General features: G+C 36.6%; 1 protein-coding gene across 3 annotated transcripts in view; it reads left to right on the plus strand.

Annotated features, from left to right (window-relative positions):
* VGLL4 (vestigial like family member 4) overlaps positions 1 to 15,932 on the plus strand; it is a 109,572-nt gene extending 93,640 nt beyond the window's left edge. For all 3 annotated transcript variants that reach the window (XM_039342248.1, XM_039342247.1, XM_039342249.1), the window contains 3 exons: positions 5,850 to 6,072; positions 11,049 to 11,172; positions 13,017 to 15,932. In XM_039342248.1, the coding sequence (XP_039198182.1) occupies positions 5,850 to 6,072; positions 11,049 to 11,172; positions 13,017 to 13,291 (622 nt within the window). In that variant the 3' untranslated portion in view covers positions 13,292 to 15,932. The remainder of the gene's footprint in view (positions 1 to 5,849; positions 6,073 to 11,048; positions 11,173 to 13,016) is intronic.
* Positions 15,933 to 22,350: the final 6,418 nt, after the last annotated feature.

Genomic DNA, 22,350 nt, shown 5'->3' on the forward strand with positions numbered 1-22,350 from the left:
CTTTGTTGCTGTATGGATTAAAGGCCATTCGCTTGTCATTCGTTCCTGTTTGTCAGCTCTTTTCTGGGCACCGAAGAGGACGACGCGCTGACAGATATTTCAGTAGTTGCTTGTTGTAATTTTTAACTTATTTAAACCTTTCTGATTTCTGTACAAAATGATTCACCTGCTGAAGCATGCATATCTGCATTGGCTATTCTTGGCACATTAATGAAAATTAAGGAGTGAGATAAGGAAAAAGTAATTTTTGTGCAGTACTGTAAAAATGGCTATTGATTTCCAGTAAGCCATTCTAACTATATTGCTTGATAGATAGCATTTTTATCTCAAAATAGTAACCTCTGTAATTTGGCATATCTATATCCAGTAACAGGATATAAAATCACACAAAGTAAAAAGCAAATAAGCATTATCCACAGATTCTCACTTCTTTTGTCAGGATGATGATGCTGGCACTACAAACTTTATCCTTGTAAATGTGCCAACAGCATTGGTTGCACTACTCTGATCTCGGTATGCAGACACTCCTGCAACTAGGTGTAACTTAAGCCATCCTTTACTCAGATGATGTATGGTGACTAAAATCAATCAGTTATTTGGAGTATTTTTCAATGCTCCTGTTTTTGGTTCTTTTCTCACTATTTGAAGAAAACACTGGTTTGTAAATTGGGTATATTATACAAAATAACACACTATTCAAAGCTTTTTAGTTTCACCTTTGCTCTGATAGATTTTTTTGTGAGGGGGATGGATTATTCACAGTGTCTGGATGCTGGAGTTCAACTGCTGGTGTTACTTTAAATTGCTGCTTCAGATGCTACTGATAGATTTTAATCAATAGATTTTAAACAAATTGCAACTGACCATTGAGAATGGAGGTCGTGTAACTGAGTGTTCAGTCTGTTCAGGTTTATATCAGACTGATCAGTTTGGGATAATAGAAATTTGGATGGACACTAAATGAAAACATATAGTTTTCTGTACCTCTGTGCTGCCATTTAGTAGTCATCCATTTTTTTGGAGCCCAGGTTTGTTTGTTTGTTTGTATTTATTTGTTTGTTTATTTATTTATGGATCTCTTCAATAAGACAACTCTGGGTGACTTACAGATTATAAAAAGATAAATAGAAAAGCAGTTAAATTTTATTCAGAAAGTTGGAAACTTCAACTCTTGATTTCTGCAAATACCATGTAATTGACCATTGTTTGAGCTTTGAACATGAAAATTTTGAGTGCTTATTAAGGAATAAAAATTACTTTCCTTTCAGATATTTCACAATATTAGCTGTTGAACAAGAATTATAAATTGGTGAGCAGGAAAAATTTTTTTGAATGGATTAGGTAATGGCGATGTAGGAACTGGAGGATAAGGAAACAAACTTCCATGCATCTGTGGTTTTCAAATGCATTTATTGCCATTACCTCAGTTAACTTTTTATGAGATGTATATTTTAAAATCAAACCAACCTGAATATAAGTTCTATAAAAAGACATTGCAGGATGTTAAGAGGTTTTTTCTGTTTTTTTTTTTTTTTTTTTTTTTTTTTAGCAGTGCCTTTGGCTGTTTATAAAGAGCATATGCACTAGAAAAGAGCATAAGGAAACAGTCCCTTTTGGGGGCCCTCTTTCTTGTTCTCTTTTTCCATGTTTCCTTGAACAGTTGGCACACTTAAGTTATTTCTGCAGGATGGGTGTGAATTACCATTGCTGTGTTCCAGTAAACAGAGACACAGCAATTAAGAGCCTTGTAAGAACTGTTTAAGGAAACTGTGTTATAACTGCTATTCGAACTGTTCAGTGCATGGGCTCAAAATACTGCTTTCGATTAAAAAGAAGAAAATCTCCTGAGGTACAGATCCTACAGTCTGGATGAACGTCGTTTTGATATGTCCATTTCAACACATGCTTGGGAAATATGTGGAGCCTGGATATGATTCACTGTGGAGAATAATGAAAAAATAATTTTATGTCTTGAATGTAGGAGAAATAAAATATTTAAGCTTTGTCAGACTGAAAAGAAGCTGTGTTCATTCGTACTCAAAGATTTGATATCTACTGCTTTATGATCTAATTCAAGAGATCAAGTTAATGACATATAACCGGTTTGATGATGATGGTGGTGGTGGTGATGATGATGATGTTATCCGTTCAGTTGTGTTACGACTCATAACTGATTTAGAAAGACCAAAATCAGGAAATGTATATTAAATTCACAGAACAAGTAAAGTGATATATTTTACTTTGAGCTGAGATAAAAAGGCAAACACACGTATCCAAAAATAAACATAAAATAGTCTCATAGATAGACATTATGTTGATACACACACATGTGCATTTAGTTTTTAAAACTTTGTTTAGCTTTACTATTTTAAGGTGATAAAGGAGGCAGTTTGTTTGTACTTAATTCAACAATATATTGCGTTTATGTCAGTCCTTTCAGAAGCATGCAAAGAAAAGAGGTAATGGATAAGACTCCTTTGGAATAATATAACTGTTGTTAATTAAGAGTGTCTTAGTGAGAGTCAAGATGTCAAGTCTCTTAAAGCAGAGATCAAAAGAAAGGAAAAAGATATCTTAAAATTAAAGTAGTATCTGTTGGGTAAAGCTATTTCTAATTTGCTACTCAAGCATTCTGCTATTGCTATTGCCACAATTACCAATGTGTGGCAATGAAACGTTTTTATATAAGAAATAGCACACATTACACTGTAGGTATACATGCTTAAATTTTCCAATAGGATATATTCAACTAAAAATAACATTTTCATTAAAAGATAGGAGAGAGGATTTCCCTCCTTCCTCCAACAATTAATTTCTAGTTGTCTCTGCTTTCAAAAAGTCTCCTTGATAGATTAATACTATCTAGGGTGACTGTTCTTCCTACTTGTGTTCATCAAATTTGGAGAAATGTCAGAATCAAAATATGGACTGGAGTTTATTTATAGCAAATGTAAATGCTGTCAAATCTTTGTTAATTTTTGGAGATATACAATGAGACTTCAAAAATACACATATTTATGGGGGGGCTAGGGAAGGATAGATGAAGAGTAGGAAAGAGTTTAGTTTTGTGACTGACAGGAGTCGCTTCAGGGAGAGTAAGAGTTTTAGCAGGACTGTCAAATCCTAACGTTTGGGAAGAAGACTAATAATACAGCTGCATAGTTTCCATGCTTCCATTGTTACATTAGTTTTGTCCCAAGAGCAGAATTATTAAAATAATTGGGTTGCATCTGAGAGGTTATGGCAATGGATGTTTGCTTCTGCCTCTACTACTCCTTTTTGTGCATGTGGGTGTGTGCATAGTAGAAGAATATTTTGAATTTGTGTTCATTCACTTATCTTTGCAATATTTACTCTGATATTTTGCAATTTTCATGGGGCAGCTTTATGAGGTGTGTAACTTTCAAATGAAGTACCCCTTCTCCCGACATCCACCCAAAAACTCACATAGGTGAGGAATGGAGGCAATTTTTTATGGTTCCATTTTCTTATTTTTTTATTATTTATTCTACATAAGGCTGCTCCTGTGTTGTAAGTCTATGTTTGGTGGATCTGGCACAAAAGCCAATGCAACTTTCATCTCCTTATGCTCTTAAAATGTCAAACAACACTGTCACTCAGAAAAAAACATTACAGCCATTTTTGGTTTTCAACGATAGAGAAAGGCATAGGACTTTGGCTCTGAAACTCAGATTTGGTTCATTGCCAGAATCAAATTAAATGATCCTTGAATAAATCCAAATAAAACTGAGCTGTTTAATAAAATGTATCAAATCTTGTAGTAACACACATCTGTGAGTCTTAACTTCAATTTGTTTACTGTACACCTGAAGAGAGAGCAAATGTATAAATGTTATAGACATAACTTCTTTAAGTGCAGTACAGGTCACCAGTTATCCCTTCTAACTCATCATAAATCCCTTAAATTTGTTTCTTGCATTTAGAGGTCTCTAAAAACTTCAAATGTTGAAATAGGGAGAGAAGACCACAATATTTTTTTATAGGTTTCACAAAGCAGAAGGCAGAATTATAATTGATGGTACCACAGACATACATAAACAACACATTAAAACATTGTCCTCTATTAGTTTGTTGAAGTCAGCAAATTAGAAAATTTGTTTTTACATGACTCATATTTTTTTCTAAGGCATTGTCTGTATTTCCAAGATCATATGCTAAATGCATTAACAATTTGTAAACAAAGCTTTTATTTTTATTTTAGTGCAATATGTAATTAATGCCTCTGTGAAAAAGTTTCATTGAGAATAAGCAGAATTGCTAAATAAATATATCTTAAGGAATAAGTATAGCAGGTCTCCTCATTGAAGTACTTGAATTTTATTCAGTTGGCAACATCCCTATTCCATAATTGCTTTTATATTGGCAATTAGATGCGGTAGATCATGTTTCAAAAATAATTCAAGCCTTTTCACGTGTTCTAACAATAGCAGTTTGAAATTTTAATTTATTTGGTTTATATCTCACTTTTCTTATGGAGCTCATAAGGACTTACACAAGGTTCTCCCTTCATTTCATCCTCACAACCCCATTAGGAGCTAGTTGGGTTGAGAGAGAGAAACTAATCCAAGATTTCAGTGAGTTTTAAGATGGAGGGTAGATTTCAACATGGATCTCCCCACCTTTAGTCTACCAGTTGGGAAATGCTTAGATTCTTGGAGTGGAAAGGGACCTTAGGGATTATCTGATATAGTCCTTCCTTAACGCAGGCCTTTTGTCAACCTTTCAAGATAAACCAGATTAGGAAATCAATGCCATGAATAATCAGTACTACTTTTATACTAAAGCTTTAGTAACAGAATCTTGCAAATATGAAAGTGCTCTCCATTTATCTTTGTGTGAACTAAGGAGGTGCTTGTCTGAGTTGTTTACTCACATTTCATTTTTGGCCCAAGCTCCAGCCCCTTTTATCTGACAATTACCTTGGAAACAGCTCTTCCTCCTATCTCTCAAGGCCATTCCCATTTATTTATTTGTTTGTTTGTTTAATTTATGTGCCACCCATCTTGCCCAGCTGTTCATTTCACTTCTCAAGCCTGCTTAGGTATCTTTTCTCATTTCCCAGTTTTGAATTATTTGCAGACTTGAAAAACATCTCAATTCCTTCATTGCAGTTATTGATAAAATGTTGAAACAGCCAAGTCCCTATGGCACTCCATTTGATGTTTTCTCCAAGCTGAATAGCACCATTAATGAGTACTTTTTGGGTACAGTCATTCAGCCAACCACGAGTCCATTTTACAGTAGTATTAGTAGTATACTATTAGTAGTACTATAGTAGTATGGGTTGAACTAGATGACCTAAATTCTTAATAAAATGTAGCTCAGATCAAAGATGAAATTTAAAATTTATGTTGATCATTATCAGTGGGTATAAAGAAATGATGTCTCTCCATAGTAGAGAGGCATAAAATATGTACTGTTATAAAATGTTGGATTATGAGGATAGGAAAAAATGGTTTTCTAAAAATGGTCCCAGGCCATCTGAAACTAGTCAATTTGTATGCCATTTGTGACGGAAGCAGGACATGGGGGAAAGCAGGTCCAAAAACTTACAAGACCCAGTGGGTGGGATGGTGGAGGGAAGATAGGTTGGGGGGGGAGCACTGCAGCATCCCTGAGGTCAGTGTAAGAGTGACTGACAATGGGAGCACTGCAGAGGCCGTAACTTCGAAACTAAGTCATAAATAGCTTTGTGTGGTGCTTTAACTCCAGATGGTCCCTACGTCACCAATGTTAAATCGCAGATTAACTATAAGCCTGCCTTTGGAGTACATTCCTTGAATTAAATGCACAACACTAAAGTATTGGTTTGTTTGTTTTTCTCTTAGAATGAAGACTGCAAATGGGGATTACCGAAAAGAACATAGAGAAAGGAGTCGTAGTCCTATAGAACGGGCTGTTGCACCAACAATGGGCCTTCACGCTAATCATATATATGCCTCAATCCCAAGCTTAACTATGGAGCAACCTCTAGCACTGACCAAAAACAGCATGGATGTTATTCGGTCTGTAAGCATGACTCCTACAATGACGTCAGTGGAACGGCAGCAGGTACTTGGCATTTTTGTTCGCTAAGATACATATTTCTGGGCAGCTATTTTTCATTTAGCGTTTCTACAATGTTTGTATTTCTGTGTGTGTATTTTTGTGTGTGGTTAGCTGGTTTTTGCTGAGTCATTGGTTACATAATTTTCATAAGTCGTCCCAATTAATAATTTTGCAAACAGTAGAGGCATAATGGAACTTTGCAAATCTGGTTGTTTGAAACATATATAAATAAATATTTTTAATATAGGCAAAATTTGAGAGATGTATTAAAACAAGCACTACTGAGGAATATCAGATATTCCAACACATTGGGAAAGGGCCTTTTCTTAGCTGTCTAAACTCACAAGAAAGCAAAGACGCTCTCCTCTACCTATTTTAAAGATGCTCTCCTGTTTTAGTCTTCAAAAAAGAAATCAGTGTTTTAACCATTGTTAAATATTGATTAATACTGTTATTGTTAACTCGCTTTTCAAAAATTGAATGGTTGGAACAAATTCCGTATAAATTACATGCAGAAGATTTGAAGTTGAGGAGGAAGAATTGTAGTTAAGTTGTTTTTTTGACATGCTTGTTTTTTTAATGTATATAATGGGAGTGTTTCACAATAATCATATTTGATGAGGGCTGAAGTGATACAGTTCAGAAATAGGTTTCCTGATGTATCAGTTGTTAATGGAGAGAAGTCTGGAGATTCTGAGTCATCCAGGTCATAGTTGGATAGAGGGCTGTTGGTTTGAAAGAGGGGCAAAAGGATCCATCTATGTTAGAACTGAACATGCTCTCCTCAGCAGAGGGGGAGGAATAAGACACCACCTATCACCAGTTTACAATGCAACACTTGCAGCAGTTCCAAGAAGATTCCACAACCAATCCTACCCTAATTCAGGTGACCCTGAGGGCACAGATAACCACCCCCCAGGTGTCCTCAACAGCTCTCAGAGAATGCTAACAGCCAGATGAGTGCAAAGAAATACAATCCTTCCATCACCACCCCCATCCTATCAGAATCTATCTTTCCATTCCCCCTCCCCCCCCCATCAGAACTGTTGAAGCTTCTTGGATGAGAAGAAAAATGTTTTCTTCTTCCTCAGGGAAAAAATAGTACAGTTGCCTTTTGAAGAAAAAAGTATCTTTGAGTGAAGGACAGTCCTTAATTAGAAATTCTGTCTGCAGCAGACAGATGGGAAAGGATGCTTTTTCTTATTTTTTTTTTTTTTTAAAATGCTATCTTGAGTTCATTACAAGATGATGGCAGACCATTGATTTCTTGATTCATGGAAAGGTAGGAATGTCATCCAAGACCAAAGTCCCCCTTCCTCTTTCTTCCTGCCTTCCTCAAATTGCAGCCAAATTCAAAATTTCCATCTTCGTATTTGAATGAAAATTTGAGCTGATGAGCAATTCCCTAAGTTCCTGGTAAAGCTACTTAATGTAACATTGAAGGATTTTAAACCGGATTCATAACACAAGCCTTAGAATCATCTCCATTTTTTTTTAACCATCAGACAAAAGATGAGAGAAAAGGCACTCATTTTAAAGGATTAAAAAAAGTTGGCACATGAAAAATATTTATCACAGATCTTGTTTTTTTATATATAGACACATAAAATCCTAGCCAATCTTGTGTGAGCTATCTTACTTTGTAACTGACTGATAAGCTCCCTTTTCTAGCTTATTTGGAGGATTGCATGAGTTCCTGTTTCACAGTTACTTGCAGATTATGAAATAAATCAGTATATGTGCTTGTAAACTCTTTTCCTGCATTACTATCACTTTTGCTTCCTTTAAGAACATTTCTGTAGATTTATCTTATCACCTAAATTAGATCTGTCCTTTTATTTCTTCGCTGTTTTTCCAGGTGGATTTTTTTTTTAAAGAAACTGCTACTAAGTTAGGTAGTTGTAAGATGTTGTAAGGGACTTTCTAATTCATGTCTCAACATCTCCTTTGTGACTTAGGAAAAAATACCATACAGCTACCATTGCCCACTTAGAAACTAGCATTAAATTCAAAATTATAATTTTTCCCAAAAAATCTAAAAGTTTTTCACTCAGCTAAATCAGTGTTACTTTGGTCTTATAATTGTTATTAGGCAGCATTTAGCATTTTGTACTTTCCCTGCAAACTTTATTCACTGGGATATGACCTGAACACTTTTTTGTCTGTTATGTTATCATTTGGGGTATTATGTAGTATAATCCAGTATTTCAGTCCACCTGCTATTGTTCTGAATACTGTATTTCCTCGGCATTGTTGGTTTATTGAGGATGAGGAAAGGAGAGGCTTCCACATGACTTTGGGGCTGCATGATAATCCATCATTGAACAGTATCACAAGAACTGTTTTTATTGGATGATAATTATTGTGTTTTTGGCCATATTTTAAAAATCATTTAGTAGGACTTAAATATAATTTCCTTCCTAGAGGTAATATTGGATATTACACTGAAGGCCTTTGGGTTATTAACTATTTAAGTATATTGACTGATTTCTTGTTTTGTGGTGTGCAATTTGGTATATTACTATGTTTTTAATTTTTAACAATATATAACGTTTCACATGATGCCTGGAATGTATGTTAAGAAATCATTATCCTTTTTTAAAAAATAGTAATACAAAGCTAAAGTAAACAATATAATCCAATGAAGCAGTTATATCTGAATATTAACCAATTAACCAGATTGCTAGATTAATGCAAGTACTTTTTCTGCTAGCACAGTGTTTCTCAACCTTGACAATTTTAAGGCATGTGGACTTCAACTCCCAGAATTCCACAGCCAGCAATGCTGGCTGTGGAATTCTGGGAGTTGTCAAAGTCCACATGCCTTAAAATTGTCAAGGTTGAGAAACACTGTGTTAGCATGTTAATGACTGGAAGAGCCAAGAGCTTGTTCCCTTAGTCCTGTACCTAGATTATTTGAAATGACCTTCACTGTTTCCTGTTAAGTGGGAATTGATGCCTACAATTATTTCAGGCAGTCTTGTAAAGGAATATCTCAGGCAACCCAGTATTGACTGAAAGTTCTTCTTTACTAGTTGTGTCTGATTTTCCATTAGTCTGAATTTGGGTCAAATGCAGTATTTTGTTTACTGTGTATCTGCTCTCTTTTATTCTTCCTATAGCTAAAGTTTACAAGGGCCCTCGTTCAGATTATGATAACTTAATCTTAAAACAACTTCTGTTGCTGGGTGTAGCAGAATTAGAGTTATATAGTGATTTGGGTTCAGCACCCCAAAGATGTTGCAGAGGGGATGTGGTTATGAGCAAAGCACCTGTTTGCAACTTTTTAAATCAATCAGTTCTTTTCCCAGGATAGCAGTCTTCGAAGTACCCTTTCTTAATTATTCCCTTGGCATTGTGCAGATCTAGTAGAAATATAGTAAACAAAGCTGTACAATTAGACCAAGATCATAAAAGTTGATAGTTCTGGATTTTGATCTCCAGTTCAGATTTTACGTTAGCATAGGCTGACAAACGTTTTTGGCTCTAGCAGCCAATGAAAATATTGCTGGTGTTAAATTCCCATCACCCCAAGACACAGAATGTGAGTGTATTAAGCCTCAGTTGCAGTCTGTGTTTAGGTAAAAAGCTGGTTTTTCTAACTCTAGCAAGTGGGAAGGCAAGACAGTACTGTAGACACTGTCTTTTTTGGTTAGAGATAGGTTGGCTTTCCGCATGATCCCCTTTGTCCCAGGCACAAATTTTGCCTCTTCCCTTCAGGCTGAGCCAAGTTGAGAGAATAGCAATAGCATTTAGGCTTATATACCAACCCATAGTGCTTTACAGCCCCTCTCTAAGTGGTTTACAGAGTCAGCATATTGCCCCCAATAATCTGGGTTCTCATTTTACTGACTATGGAAGGATGGAAGACTGAGTCAATCCTGAGCCTTGCCTGGATCAATCTCCAGGCTGTGGGCAGAGTTTGCCTGCACTGCTGCACTTTAATCACTGCGCTGCCGGAAACAAAGATGCAAATGCATTGTAAGATTCAAGTATGCAAGATAAGCCTGTTTGAGGATGAGTTTTCTTATTTTGCCTGTTAAAGGACTAAGAATGGAAACAAGATTTAATAATAATAATAAAATTGGAAGGGACTTGGAGGTCATCTAGTCCAATCCCCTGCTCAGGCAGGAAACCCTACACCATTTCGGACAAATGGCTGTCCAATCTCTTCTTAAAGACTTCCAGTGTTGGAGCATTCACCACTTCTGGAGGCAGGTTGTTCCACTGGTTAATTGTTCTAACTGTCCGGAAGTTTCTCCTTAGTTCAAACTTGCTTCTCTCCTTGATTAGTTTCAATCCATTGCTTCTTGTCCTGCTTTCAGGCGCTTTGGAGAATAGCTTGACTCCCTCTTCTTTGTGGCAGCCCCTGAGATATTGGAACATTGCTATCATGTCCCCCCTCGTCCTTCTCTTCGTTAAACTAGACATACCCAATTCCAGCAGCCATTCCTTATATGCTTTAGCCTCCCGTCCCCTAATCTTCTTTTTTGCTCTTCTCTGTACTCTTTCTAGAGTTTCAGCATCTTTTTTACATAGTGGTGACCAAAACTGGATTCAGTATTCCAAGTGTGGCCTTCCCAAGGCATTGTAAGGCCTTGTTGTTGTTGTTTTTTTTTTAAAAAAAAAAAAACCTTTGGGTGGGTTGGCAGGAGGGAACCAACAATTCCTGACTATTTCTTCATTCAATAACCAGAAAACTGCTGAAATACCTAAGACCAGCCACTTTGAGTAGCAGCAGTTTTATTCTGGATCACAGTTTGGCCTCCAATGTTTCCTAAAATCATTATTGTCATCTCCCAATTTTTGTTAACACCTTGCCTGATCTGGGAATCTTGTTATTTTTCAAATATTTAAAAATATTGCTTGTATGAGTTTTGGAGAACAGAACTTCCTAACAACTGCTCTGAAATTGTAACTGCCAGGTTAAACAACTCTTTGAGGAGCTGCCTATGATTTCTATGTTCTTTTATCCTCAGAACCGTCCATCTGTAATCACATGTGCCTCTGCAAGCAATCGAAACTGTAACCTTTCTCATTGTCCAATTGTGCACAGTGGATGTGGTGCTGCTGTGCCAACCAGTTACCGAAGACCGTCTAGCAGTAAGTAACACTCATAGCCATAATTTTCCTTCCAAAGATCCATTTTATATGCGGTTATCAAATAGCTATTAATATAGTGTAATGAATTACAGAAATAGAAACATGTTTAAGCAGGGTGAAAGTAGTACAATCAAATTAAATATGTAATTACAGGTAGTCCTCAACTTAACAACCACAATTGAATCCAAAATTTCTTTCGCCAAGTGAGACAGTTTAAGCGAGTTTTGCCCCATTTTACCATCTTTCTTGCCACAGCAACGGCTTCCCCATTGACTTGGCTTGTCAGGTGATCATGTGATCCCGGAACACGGCAACTGCCCTAAATATGAACCAATTGCCAAGCATCCGAATTTTGATCACGTGACGCTGGGGATACTGCAACTGTCATTAAGTGTGGAAAAACAGTCATAAGTCACTTTTTTCAGTGCTGTTGTAACTTTGAACAGTCACTAAATGAATGGTGGCAACTCGTGTTTGTATTAAAGGAGAACTCCTGCTAAGATCTTCCTATTTTTAATTAGAAGAGATGTTAAACTGTTCAAAATTTTTAAAAATGTATTGATAGAAGAAAATCTAGGTGGTCCAATGGAAGATTATAATCTTTGTACGTATTCTAAAATCCATAAAATATAAATAAAATGAATAAAGTATAAATCCATATAACTGGATTTCGGTTGATTTGATATTGTGCATTTTTAAAGACAACGTATCTATTTTCAATAGCATTCGATATAAACCGTTAGGCAGGATAATAAAGAGATAAAAGGTTAAGGTAATTATAATAATGGATTTGTGGGAGCAGAAATGAAGTTGGAGTCCGGAGTTTCAGAAAGAAAAGCCACTCAGCGGTTACACTAAGGGCCCATCTAGTCTAGCCTTTAGTAACAGCCAGCAGTCAGCCAAATGCATATGAGGAGCTCAGCAGAATGCATAGTAGACGAATAGCCCTCCCTCATTGTTGCTTGCCAGCAGCTGCTTGTGACTCGAGAGGTAGAACAATTAGCCCTTTTTAGCAAGAGTAAACTTAATTTTGTGACCAACTTTTCACACTGATTTTAATAGGATCTAAATATAGCTAATTTAGATTTGAATCAAACCCCTCCCTTGACTTTGTGTATATTTGACAACATACTGTGGAATTGGTTACCGAAAAACAGACTGAAGAGACAACATTTAAATGCCTTTATTACTTTGGCTAGAATAAAATGAACAAGAAATACAAAGGGAAAAAATGATCACTTTTAAAAAACTTTCAAAAGTTTGAACGTCTCTTAGATTCTTTTTGGAACCTTCTTAAAACCCACATGATTTTCTGATTTCCAGTTTTCCTATTTTTTATGGGAACAGTTTTGGGAGCATACAGAATCAATCTACGGAAATGCAGCTCACTTGCATGTTCTCCCAGCCTTCTCCAATTTGCATGCCTTCAAGATTCTCAGCAATGGCCCTGCTGACCAGGGAATTGTGGGAGTTGAAGTCTGTACAAGTTGAAGTTGTTCAGGTTGGAGACATCTGTTTTTGGCTTTTCAGATAGTCGTCTAAAATGACAATTATATACATTCTTTTCCTTTTCTCTTAGCTCATTTACAGGGCCTGAGCACACAAATAATAGAAAACATATTCTGGATAATGCATTCTAATAAAGCATTTCCAATAAAACAGTAATTTATGGTATTATGTAATGATACGTAACATTAATGCATACTGTACATACATTAAGAAGTAAATAATTATTACTGCAGTTGTACTTTAAAAGCAGAACAGCTGCAAAGGGAGTTAGACGATTCATACGAAAAAGCAGTAGTTTGTCTGTTTCTTAGTCGTCTTCTGCATTTCCCCTATAGCTACTGCTGCGTGTGATCCGGTGGTAGAAGAACACTTCCGCAGAAGCCTTGGCAAGAATTACAAGGAGCCAGAGCCAGTGACAAACTCTGTATCCATCACAGGATCCGTCGATGACCACTTTGCCAAAGCTCTCGGAGATACCTGGCTTCAGATCAAAGCTGCCAAGGATGGTGTGTCCAATAGTCCAGAGTCTGCTTCCAGGAGGGGCCAGTCCTCTTCTCCTCCTTCCTCCCATCTGGTCAATCATAATCATTCACCTTCGGTTGTCTCATGAACACGGGACCACAACTTTCTTCATCGAAGCAGAAGTTGGTATTGTTTTGGCTGAGCTTGAACAGTACTCAAAACGAAAAGTGTTGGGAGGGATGATATAAAAGGAGATAACAATTCAATACATGTTTTAACAATTCAATACATGTTTTGTGTTTGGGCTTTTATATATATATATATATATATATATATATATATATATATACACACACACACACACACACACACACACACACACACACTTAAAATTGATAGCAGGAACTATTTGATTTTTAATTGTTTTTAATAATGTAGCACTCTTTTTTTCCTGCCTCAGTTACCAAAGAAACCTCTGATGCAACTCTGCTGCCCCCCCTTTCTGAAAACAAAATGTAGACGCAAGTAAATAGGGAAAAAGAAAAGAAGAAAAAAGCCATTCTGTACAGTTGATTGACCCAAATGCTTGTTTGCTTTGATTAGCTTCTTGAGGGTAGAATTGTGTCTGGATTTTGTCTCCATTACTTTCTTCTCCCTTTGTGAAGTAATGTTGTATGTATATACTTGAAAAGAACTGTTGTGTATGATTTGCACTATTGGAGGAGGTTAGGGTTGCATAGCAACTTTAGGCAGGATGCTTCTATTCGGAGGGCAAACTGCTTGGCAAAAAGCATCTGGTGTCTCTGCCTCTTGAAAACAAGAAGCAACATTTGTTTAGGAAGGGGAAGTCTCATACAGGTTATAGGTCTTCTCGGTGTAGATTTCAGGTGCTTCATGCTTGCAACTGGACTGCATAATCAACAGATCATGGGCATTTTTTTTTTCCACTGCAGTTTGTTAGAATAGAACTGAGGTAAGAGGGTTCAATAGTGCTTAAAGATGCATGTTTTATGGAAAAATAGCTGGTATCTATTAATGTATAGACAGTAAGAAATATATTAGCCTTCGTTGAAAACTAGGTTTTCTTTTTCCATTAACAGTCCTAGATAAACTTACTGCTGGTACAGTTGTACTCTGATACTTGTATTTGATATTCATTTTCGTAGCAGCCAGCAACCTTGGACAGTCGCCTCTGGTCAGGCCTCAACTGAAGCAGTTTATATATCATGGAGTGCTATGAGATTCAGGATGCTACTATGGCATTTGTGACAATTTTCATGTGGAGAATCAGCTGCTCAAATGCAAATTTACTTACTGAAACATATTTATCCATGTATGCTCTAGTTGCAGAAATCTAATTTTTGAGGCTGCTTATAAACCTAGGCCAAGGCACCATACATTCCTCTTTTTTTATAAAGGTGTTACTTGCATTTATCTCATTTGCTGTATTAATAGTCACTAACTAGGTAATAGAGGCAGGCATACAGAACAGACTTCTTTTAGTAGTAATGGGCTCAGCTGTTGTTGTTTTTTTAATGTCACAACTCACCCATAATCCCTGCACATTCCAGCAGTTACAACTAGTCCATTTAACAGTGGGTTACCTGAAAAGATAGATGCTGTTGAAAGCATATAGGATAAGGCAAAAGTCTGAAGTGCACGTGATGTCCTTTGGACTACGTTATAGCATTGGGGCCAGAATTTATATTTTTGTAAAAATGAAAACCACGGTTAGAAAAGATCAGCAAAGGATCTGTTTTGTCTTATTCCATAGAGAGAGTAGCTACCTACTTTTAAAAGCAAGAAAAAGACAAGAGAAGCTCCTTGTTCATCGCCCCTTTCACATATTTTACGGTCATGTGAATGGGTAGTTAAATGCTCAGTCACCTTTGGCATTCAGTACCCCACCCCCTGTAAGAAAAGTGCAGAAAAAAACCTTTTTTATATAGGTAACTTTAAGACCATCATTACGCTGTGCGTAAAGAATGTACAGAGAAATTTGTAGGTATTTTTTTGAGGAACAATTAATTTGTTAATGATATGTAGCTATTTAATTTTTCCCTTTCCTTTATTGTAATCATTCTCTTTTGTTTTTGTCTGGAGAAAAAAGTTGATCTTTTTTTGTTGTTGTTGTAGATGTCTGTAATACAGTAAAAGTGCAGGAACACAGTTATTCTATAAGAACACTGCATTAGCAATTAATAGCCACTAGTGTGTTGTTGCTACAGGCTACTGAGCGGTCTAACAAGTACTAATGACTGCAGATGGACTTTGTGGATACAGAACTCTTTTGACATTTCTTTGAAGCACAAAACTACAAAGTTAAATTTACTTATCTGTGATAAGTAAGTGGGGCATGAAATAATCACTGCAGTCCTAACACACAATACATGGACATACACTTGTGTTGATTGTGGTGCAACATTTTTTGAAGTAAATGCATTGAGGATTATCTTCTCAGTGCAATGTGTACTATATACACAAAACCATTTGGAAGAAAAAAAATAGTCCATGGAAAACAGAATTATTGTTTAAAAACCAAAATGGTCGAGAGGGGGAGGAGAAGGAGAAAGGATATTAACCTCATTCTTACATGAAGTTTTTTTTCACAGAGCCACAGGATCTACAGTCCAGATTGAACAATGTTCTCCATATTTGTAAATCTGTAACATATCATTCTTTTGTGGCCTTGTTTCACCTGGCAATTTTTAAAAAAGGTTTGGCAGGCCATCTTTTTTTTTTGTACTTAAAAGTAGCCTTAATGAACAATAAAGTGCTCTTAAATCTTACAACTGTGAGCATGTGGTTTTCTTAAAGTGTAATAGATTTGCCTGAGTTAGCAATGCCAAGTCACTTGGTAAGCTATTTTAAGTGGTTCCTTTCAAATAACGTGCACAGCAAACATCTGTTACACTAGTGATGGTTAGAATTAAACATATTATTAAACTATACTATTAGTTCAAGGATCTATACTTGAACTAATTTCAGAAGATAACAGACAAGGATTCAGTGTTTCTTCTTACTGCTGGCTTAAATAGTGAAAACCTGTATTTCCCAGTCTGGAATCTTAACACATAAGCCCTAACCATTATGGGAGTTATATGGAAGCACTGGAAGGAAACTTGGAGAAGCCAAGTCTTAATTTGCCTTGCAAATGAAATATTTCAATGAGTGGACTTGCATTTTAGTTGCCATTTAATGTCAGCAAAAAAACAAAAAGCTAGATTATACATTTTTCAGTGTGAGTAAAGCACAGTATGCAACATAACAGCTGCTTTTACATTACTTGTGAAAAAAAAGTACATAATACAAGAGATACAGTTTATTGTCTGAGGATGGGCTCTAGCACGAGTCCAAAAGATTGGAAGACAAAACCTCTGAGGTCCCAATGACCGACCCAGATTGGATTCTGCAACATTATTCTGGGACACGTATATTCATTTGTGACAGATAAATTGATCAGTAATGACAATTATTTTTTGTACTACAAATCGGCCCACAATTATTTCGAGCTATTTGAAAGTTTCATATCATACATTTCTCTGGAAATCTTACAAATTAACAAATCTTACAAATAGTTAATACACAAGTTAATTAGCTAATAAAAACTAAGTTCTTCTTTCTCCTCCCCCAAAGATTATGTTTTTTAGTGTCTCCCTCATACAGTTGTAAGGATTCCGTCCACATATTTTAAGTTGCTACATGCTTCCCTTCCTTAAGAGCCAAAGAATGAGACAACAAATTTTAGATATCTGGTCCATTTTCATCTGAACAGGATGTATTTACATGACATACTGACACAAAAAAACCTTTAGTGTGTGAAAATCTTTCACAACTCACTTTGAACAGAGATATGGTATTATCCAGTCCCATTTACAAAATATGGAATTTGCAAAATATGATAAGCCTTTGGCTACACATTTTATACTAAATTACCAGTAACCAAATTAGTAGACCAGTGAAACGCTGTGGACATAGTATACTTAGATTTCAGTAAGGCATTCAACAAAGTAAACCACAGTCTAATGCTTGGTAAACTAGAAAAAGGGGGAATAGACAACATCACCACCAAATGGATTTGTAGTTGGCTGACAAACCATATTCAACAAGTAGTCCTCAATGGTACCACATCCAACCAAATGAATTTCAATGTGGAGAACAGCAAAGTTTTACATTTAGGCAGGAAAAATCAAATGTATAAGTACAGATTAGGTGAGACCTGGCTCAAAAACAGTAACTGTGAGAGGGACTTTAGAGTCCTAGTGGATGATCACGAGCCAGCAATGTGCAGCAGCAGCCAAAAATCTAATACAATCCTAGGTTACATAAACAGAGGCATAGAATCAAGATCACGCAAAGTACTAGTACCGCTTTATAAAACCCTAATGAGACCACACCTGGAATACTGCAGCCAATTTTGGTCACCATACCAAAAAAAATAAAATGTTGAGACCTTAGAAAAAGTACAAAGAGCAGCTAAGATGATCCAAGACTGGAGACTAAAACATGAAGAACGGCTGAGGACTTGGGTTTGGCTAGTCTAAAGTAAAGAAGAAATAGGGGGGACATGATAGCAGTATTCCAGTATTTGAGAGGCTGCCACAAAGAAGAGGGCTTCAGGCTATTCGCCAAAGCACCAGAGGGCAGGACAAGAAACAATGGTTGGAAACTGATCAGAGAGAAGCAACCTGGAATTAAGGAGAAACTTCCTAACATGAGGACAATTAACCAGTGGAACAACTTGCCATCAGAAATTGTGGGTGCTCCATCACTGGAAATTTTAAGAAGAGACTGGACCGTCACTTGTCTGAAATGGTAGGTTTTCCTGCTTGAGTGGAGGGCTGGACTAAAAGTTCTCCAAGGTCCCTTCCAGCTTCTATTCTATTCTATTCTCATTTAACTATAATTACTGAATAATCCATAATTGGCTGCTTTTACCAATATTAATCCATAATCACGTATCACACAATGGCAGAGCATGCTGGGTGAACACAGCCATATTTTGGTTTATAGTGGCTAAGCACGAGTCAGCCTTATGTACATTCAACATTTTTATGTTGAACAAAACCAAACCAACTTTTGAATGAAAGCAAAGAACTGCAAACAACAGATAAGCATCCACAACACCTTTTATGTAAAATCCTAAATTATGAAACCCACTATTGAATCATTGGTTAAGATGGGCCGCTATAGAAATTGAAAGAAAATCAGGGTATTGATCTATCATGGTGGGCATACTTACAAATGCAAGTTAGATACGATAAAGATACATACATAAATTGTATGGATTTTTTAAAGAGGAAATCTTGTTTGATCAGACATTATTAACCTCTGATGAGAAATTAATTAAGAAAATGTTTAACTTTTCATTGAATTTGAAAATGGAAAATGAACAAGTTAAAGAAACAATGATAACATGGGCAAAGAATTTTGGATATAATATAGATTTAGAAAAATGGCAAAACTTGTGAGAAAGAAACTATAAATTGACAATGTCAACTTCTTAAAAGAAAATCTATATAAAATGTTTCATAGATGGTACTTGCCACCAGCAAGATTAGCAAAAATGTTTAAAACTATGACAGATAGATGTTGGAAATGTAAACACAAGTCAGGTACTTATTACCAAGTATGGTGGACATGTGTTAAAGCAAAGAGACATTGGATAAAAATATGTACTTGGCTAGAAAAGATGTTGGGAAAGATGTAGATTTTAAACCTGAACTTTTTTATTAGGTATAATACCAGAAAAGATTGATAAACAAAATATATACTTGATTCTACACATGACAACAGCAGCAAGAATCATATTCACACAATACTAGAATGTGTGGAAATAGACAGACTTACTTTGAGGTTGAAAGAAAGAAAAAAACAATACTATCAAATTTGGGACTTATTTTATCAAAGGCTGGAGAAAAGAATAAAGGATTAGGTATTAAATTTGTATTAATGAATGATAAACTCAGACAACACATTTCTGGAACAAGTACTACTGAATTTTATGAAAAAAATCAATAAAAACTTTAAAAAAAGAAATTGAAAGAATAAATTCTATTACTCTGTAAAAAAGTCCTGTTCAGTTGAACAGAAATGCTTGCAGCAGAGGTTACTTAAGTAGATTAGGTTACTAAAGGAGTGGCATCAGGGATTATGAAGGAGAGTTAGTAATTTTGGTTTACATTGCCACGCTCTGCATTAAATTTGCATTATTTGGGAAAGCTGAATCAAGCCAGGAAACAAGCAGAAGGTTATAGGGCTTTTCTGTGATTCAATGCCATCTCAAAGAAATTGCTCTATTCCAGTAATAATCCACGACATACAAAAAGCAATTTAGAGTTCAGTCAGTTACCAAGAATCAAAGCAAGGTGATAGGGAGACCATTCAACAGTACATTGCCTTTAAACACTTTGCTCCTGCATTCTTTCCACTCTCACACAAGAGGCGATGTGATTCTTAACAGAGATGGAATAAACAAACAGAAATAAATAACCAAAAGAATAAATACCAAATAGAAAAGGAGCTGAGGTTTGGAAACATTCCTCTATGTAACACAAGAACACAAACCTATTTATGCTTATAGTATTTTTTAAAAATTTTGCTGCTTCCTTCAAAGTTAATGTATGTTGTTGTAGAATGTGCAACTTAAACACCCAAGATATAATAGGCATACACACAAAGTATTCTCATAACAAGTGAAAACAAAACAGTAATATAGCAACCTAAGTCATGTTCATTCTTGGCCATCCAAACGGGACCATAGCTGCTGGTGGGCTTTATAGACTGATCTATAAAGAAACAAATAGAGAATTAGCTCTGCCCTGATTGGCACAGAGGACAAAGCTCTGTACACAAGCCGAGACAGTGCACATGCTAGTAACCATGTAACTGCTAATACGTTTGTAACATTACAGCAGATACTAAGATGGGGAACATAGCAACTGAATGTAGAATTATCCAGAAAATTCTATAAATAACATCCAGATAAGATGGATATATTTTTCTCCTCCCTTTCCCAATTATTTTTTGTTCCATATTCTAATTTTTATAGAGATGACCTCTTATATATATTTGCAAAACTTGTATATGAGAGGAGAAAAGTATAGTTGTGCAGTTCAGCTTCATTACCTATTTATAAACTGATAAAGGAAGAAGGCATCAGGCCAAGGCCAAAGATTGTCAGCTTGCAGATCAAGGGGTGCCGGCCAATTTGAGCACTCCTACTTAGTGCCCTTTCAGATCCAGCAGATAAGAGAATGAATTCAGGCTCCATCCCTTATGTTGCCAGTGGAACCAGATCGGAAAGAGTGGCCATCACACAACAGAAAATTGGCATGTCAGAAAACAATATTAGGTCTTCTCACTTTCTAGTTTTCTGCATTTAGAGAACATTTTCTCCTACTATTCCATTCTTCACATATGTGAGTGATAAATGATCATAAGATACAGAAATGATAGAAAATAATTTAATGATAAATGACCATAAGGTTCAGAAATTATAGAAAATAATTTAATCAGGGAATCCAATTCCCTGGACTTGGCAACATGGCTGAAAGAGGATGAGCAGCCATTTCCGTTGGAGCTGATCCATTAAATCAACAACACATGTAGGAGCCTACAACTTCATATAGCACAATAATATAATATATTTATTAATTGTGGCAATACTTTGGTTGATACTTATACCAGCTGACAATTTTCTCTGTAACAAGATATGTGGGAGGAATTCTAAATTGACATTCTGGTTATTCATGACAGTCCAGAAGTAAAAAAACAAAAACAAAAAACAAGCCAAAAACATTATCGCCATCACTATTCCTACAATAGATCTTTGAAATTTATGACAAAACTGTGACTCAATTCCACCACACTTCAATCCATTTAACATGAGGCCATTTCAGCCCTCATGATGGATGACTGGCTGCACTGTTCATTGTTGGCCTGTCATTTCAGAGGTCGAATTGATTTTGTTACAAAACGTCTTTCATAAAGGAGGACATTGGTTATGTTTTTGGAATGAAAAGACCCCCCCTCACGCTTTCATTTGCATTTCCTATTCTGATTCCTCAGGCCTTTATTTTAGAAAAATGTAAGATTTTTTCCTATTCTATTACTACTAATGAACCTTTTCCTCTTGTGATCCAAAGTGAGCATCCAGCTAAAAAGTGGAGCCATTACAGGATTCCATATTGAACGTTGCCATTCAAGGGACAGGAACAAACAGCGGTGGCAATAAGTTTGGCATAAGCCAGCATATTAGGCTGTACATATCTAATGAGAATGAGAAGGAATGAGAAGGAAGGACTCACTGGAAAAGGGCCTAATGCTGGGAAAGATTGAGGGCAATAGAAGAAGGAGACGACAGAGAATGAGATGGCTGGATGGAGTCACTGAAGCAGTAGGTGTGAACTTAAATGGACTCCAGAGGATGGTACAGGAAGACCTGGAGGAACGTTGTCCATGGGGTCGCGATGGGTCGAACACGACTTCGCAATTAACAACAACATCTAATGTACACGCAACACTGAGTAACTGTTACCAAGAATTACTTCTTGTGCTGATGTATGACAAAAAAGAACTGTGCATTCCTCTAAATATAGAACAGTATTGTAACAATTTTCCACATGATTCATGCCTCAAAGCTCAAGCCCATGACTATAAATGCCTGTTCCATTAGAATTACTGTATTTTTTTCATGTATAAGATGCACCCTTGTACAAAACGCTCTGGCATGCGAGTTCCAAGTTTACAGCAAAGTCAGCGCTGGGAGCACCCACCTCCTAGCGCTCTAAATAGACGCCTCCCAGCCGGCCGTGCCCCCCCATCTACCTAACTAGCATCTGGCACAATGAGCATGCATAGTCAGTTCACAGCAGCAGCCTTCTGACCTTGGTAAACAAATCGGTGTGAGCACCGGCATGACAGCAAGGCAAGGGAAGCGAAGGCAGGTTTTAAACTCCCCACCATTTCTCTGCACCGATCAGCTGTTGGGCGGAGCACTGAACAGCTGAGCTGGCAAATCCGGAAGTTCAGCCGGCTGCTATTATTGAGCAGGATGGCCTCGCAGCTGCGTTCCACAGGGTCCCCGGCTGGCATACAAGTACGAGGGAGGGAAAGGGCTGTCGCTGCCATCCATGCTGCTTGTTCCATCCGCTGCCTCCGGATGCCAACTGACGATCTTGCCCCCTCCTTCCTCCCATTAGTGGC

Source organism: Crotalus tigris, unplaced genomic scaffold (genome assembly GCF_016545835.1).
Source record: "Crotalus tigris isolate CLP2741 ecotype Arizona unplaced genomic scaffold, ASM1654583v1 scf7180000017781.746583, whole genome shotgun sequence".
Lineage (NCBI taxonomy): Eukaryota > Metazoa > Chordata > Lepidosauria > Squamata > Viperidae > Crotalus > Crotalus tigris.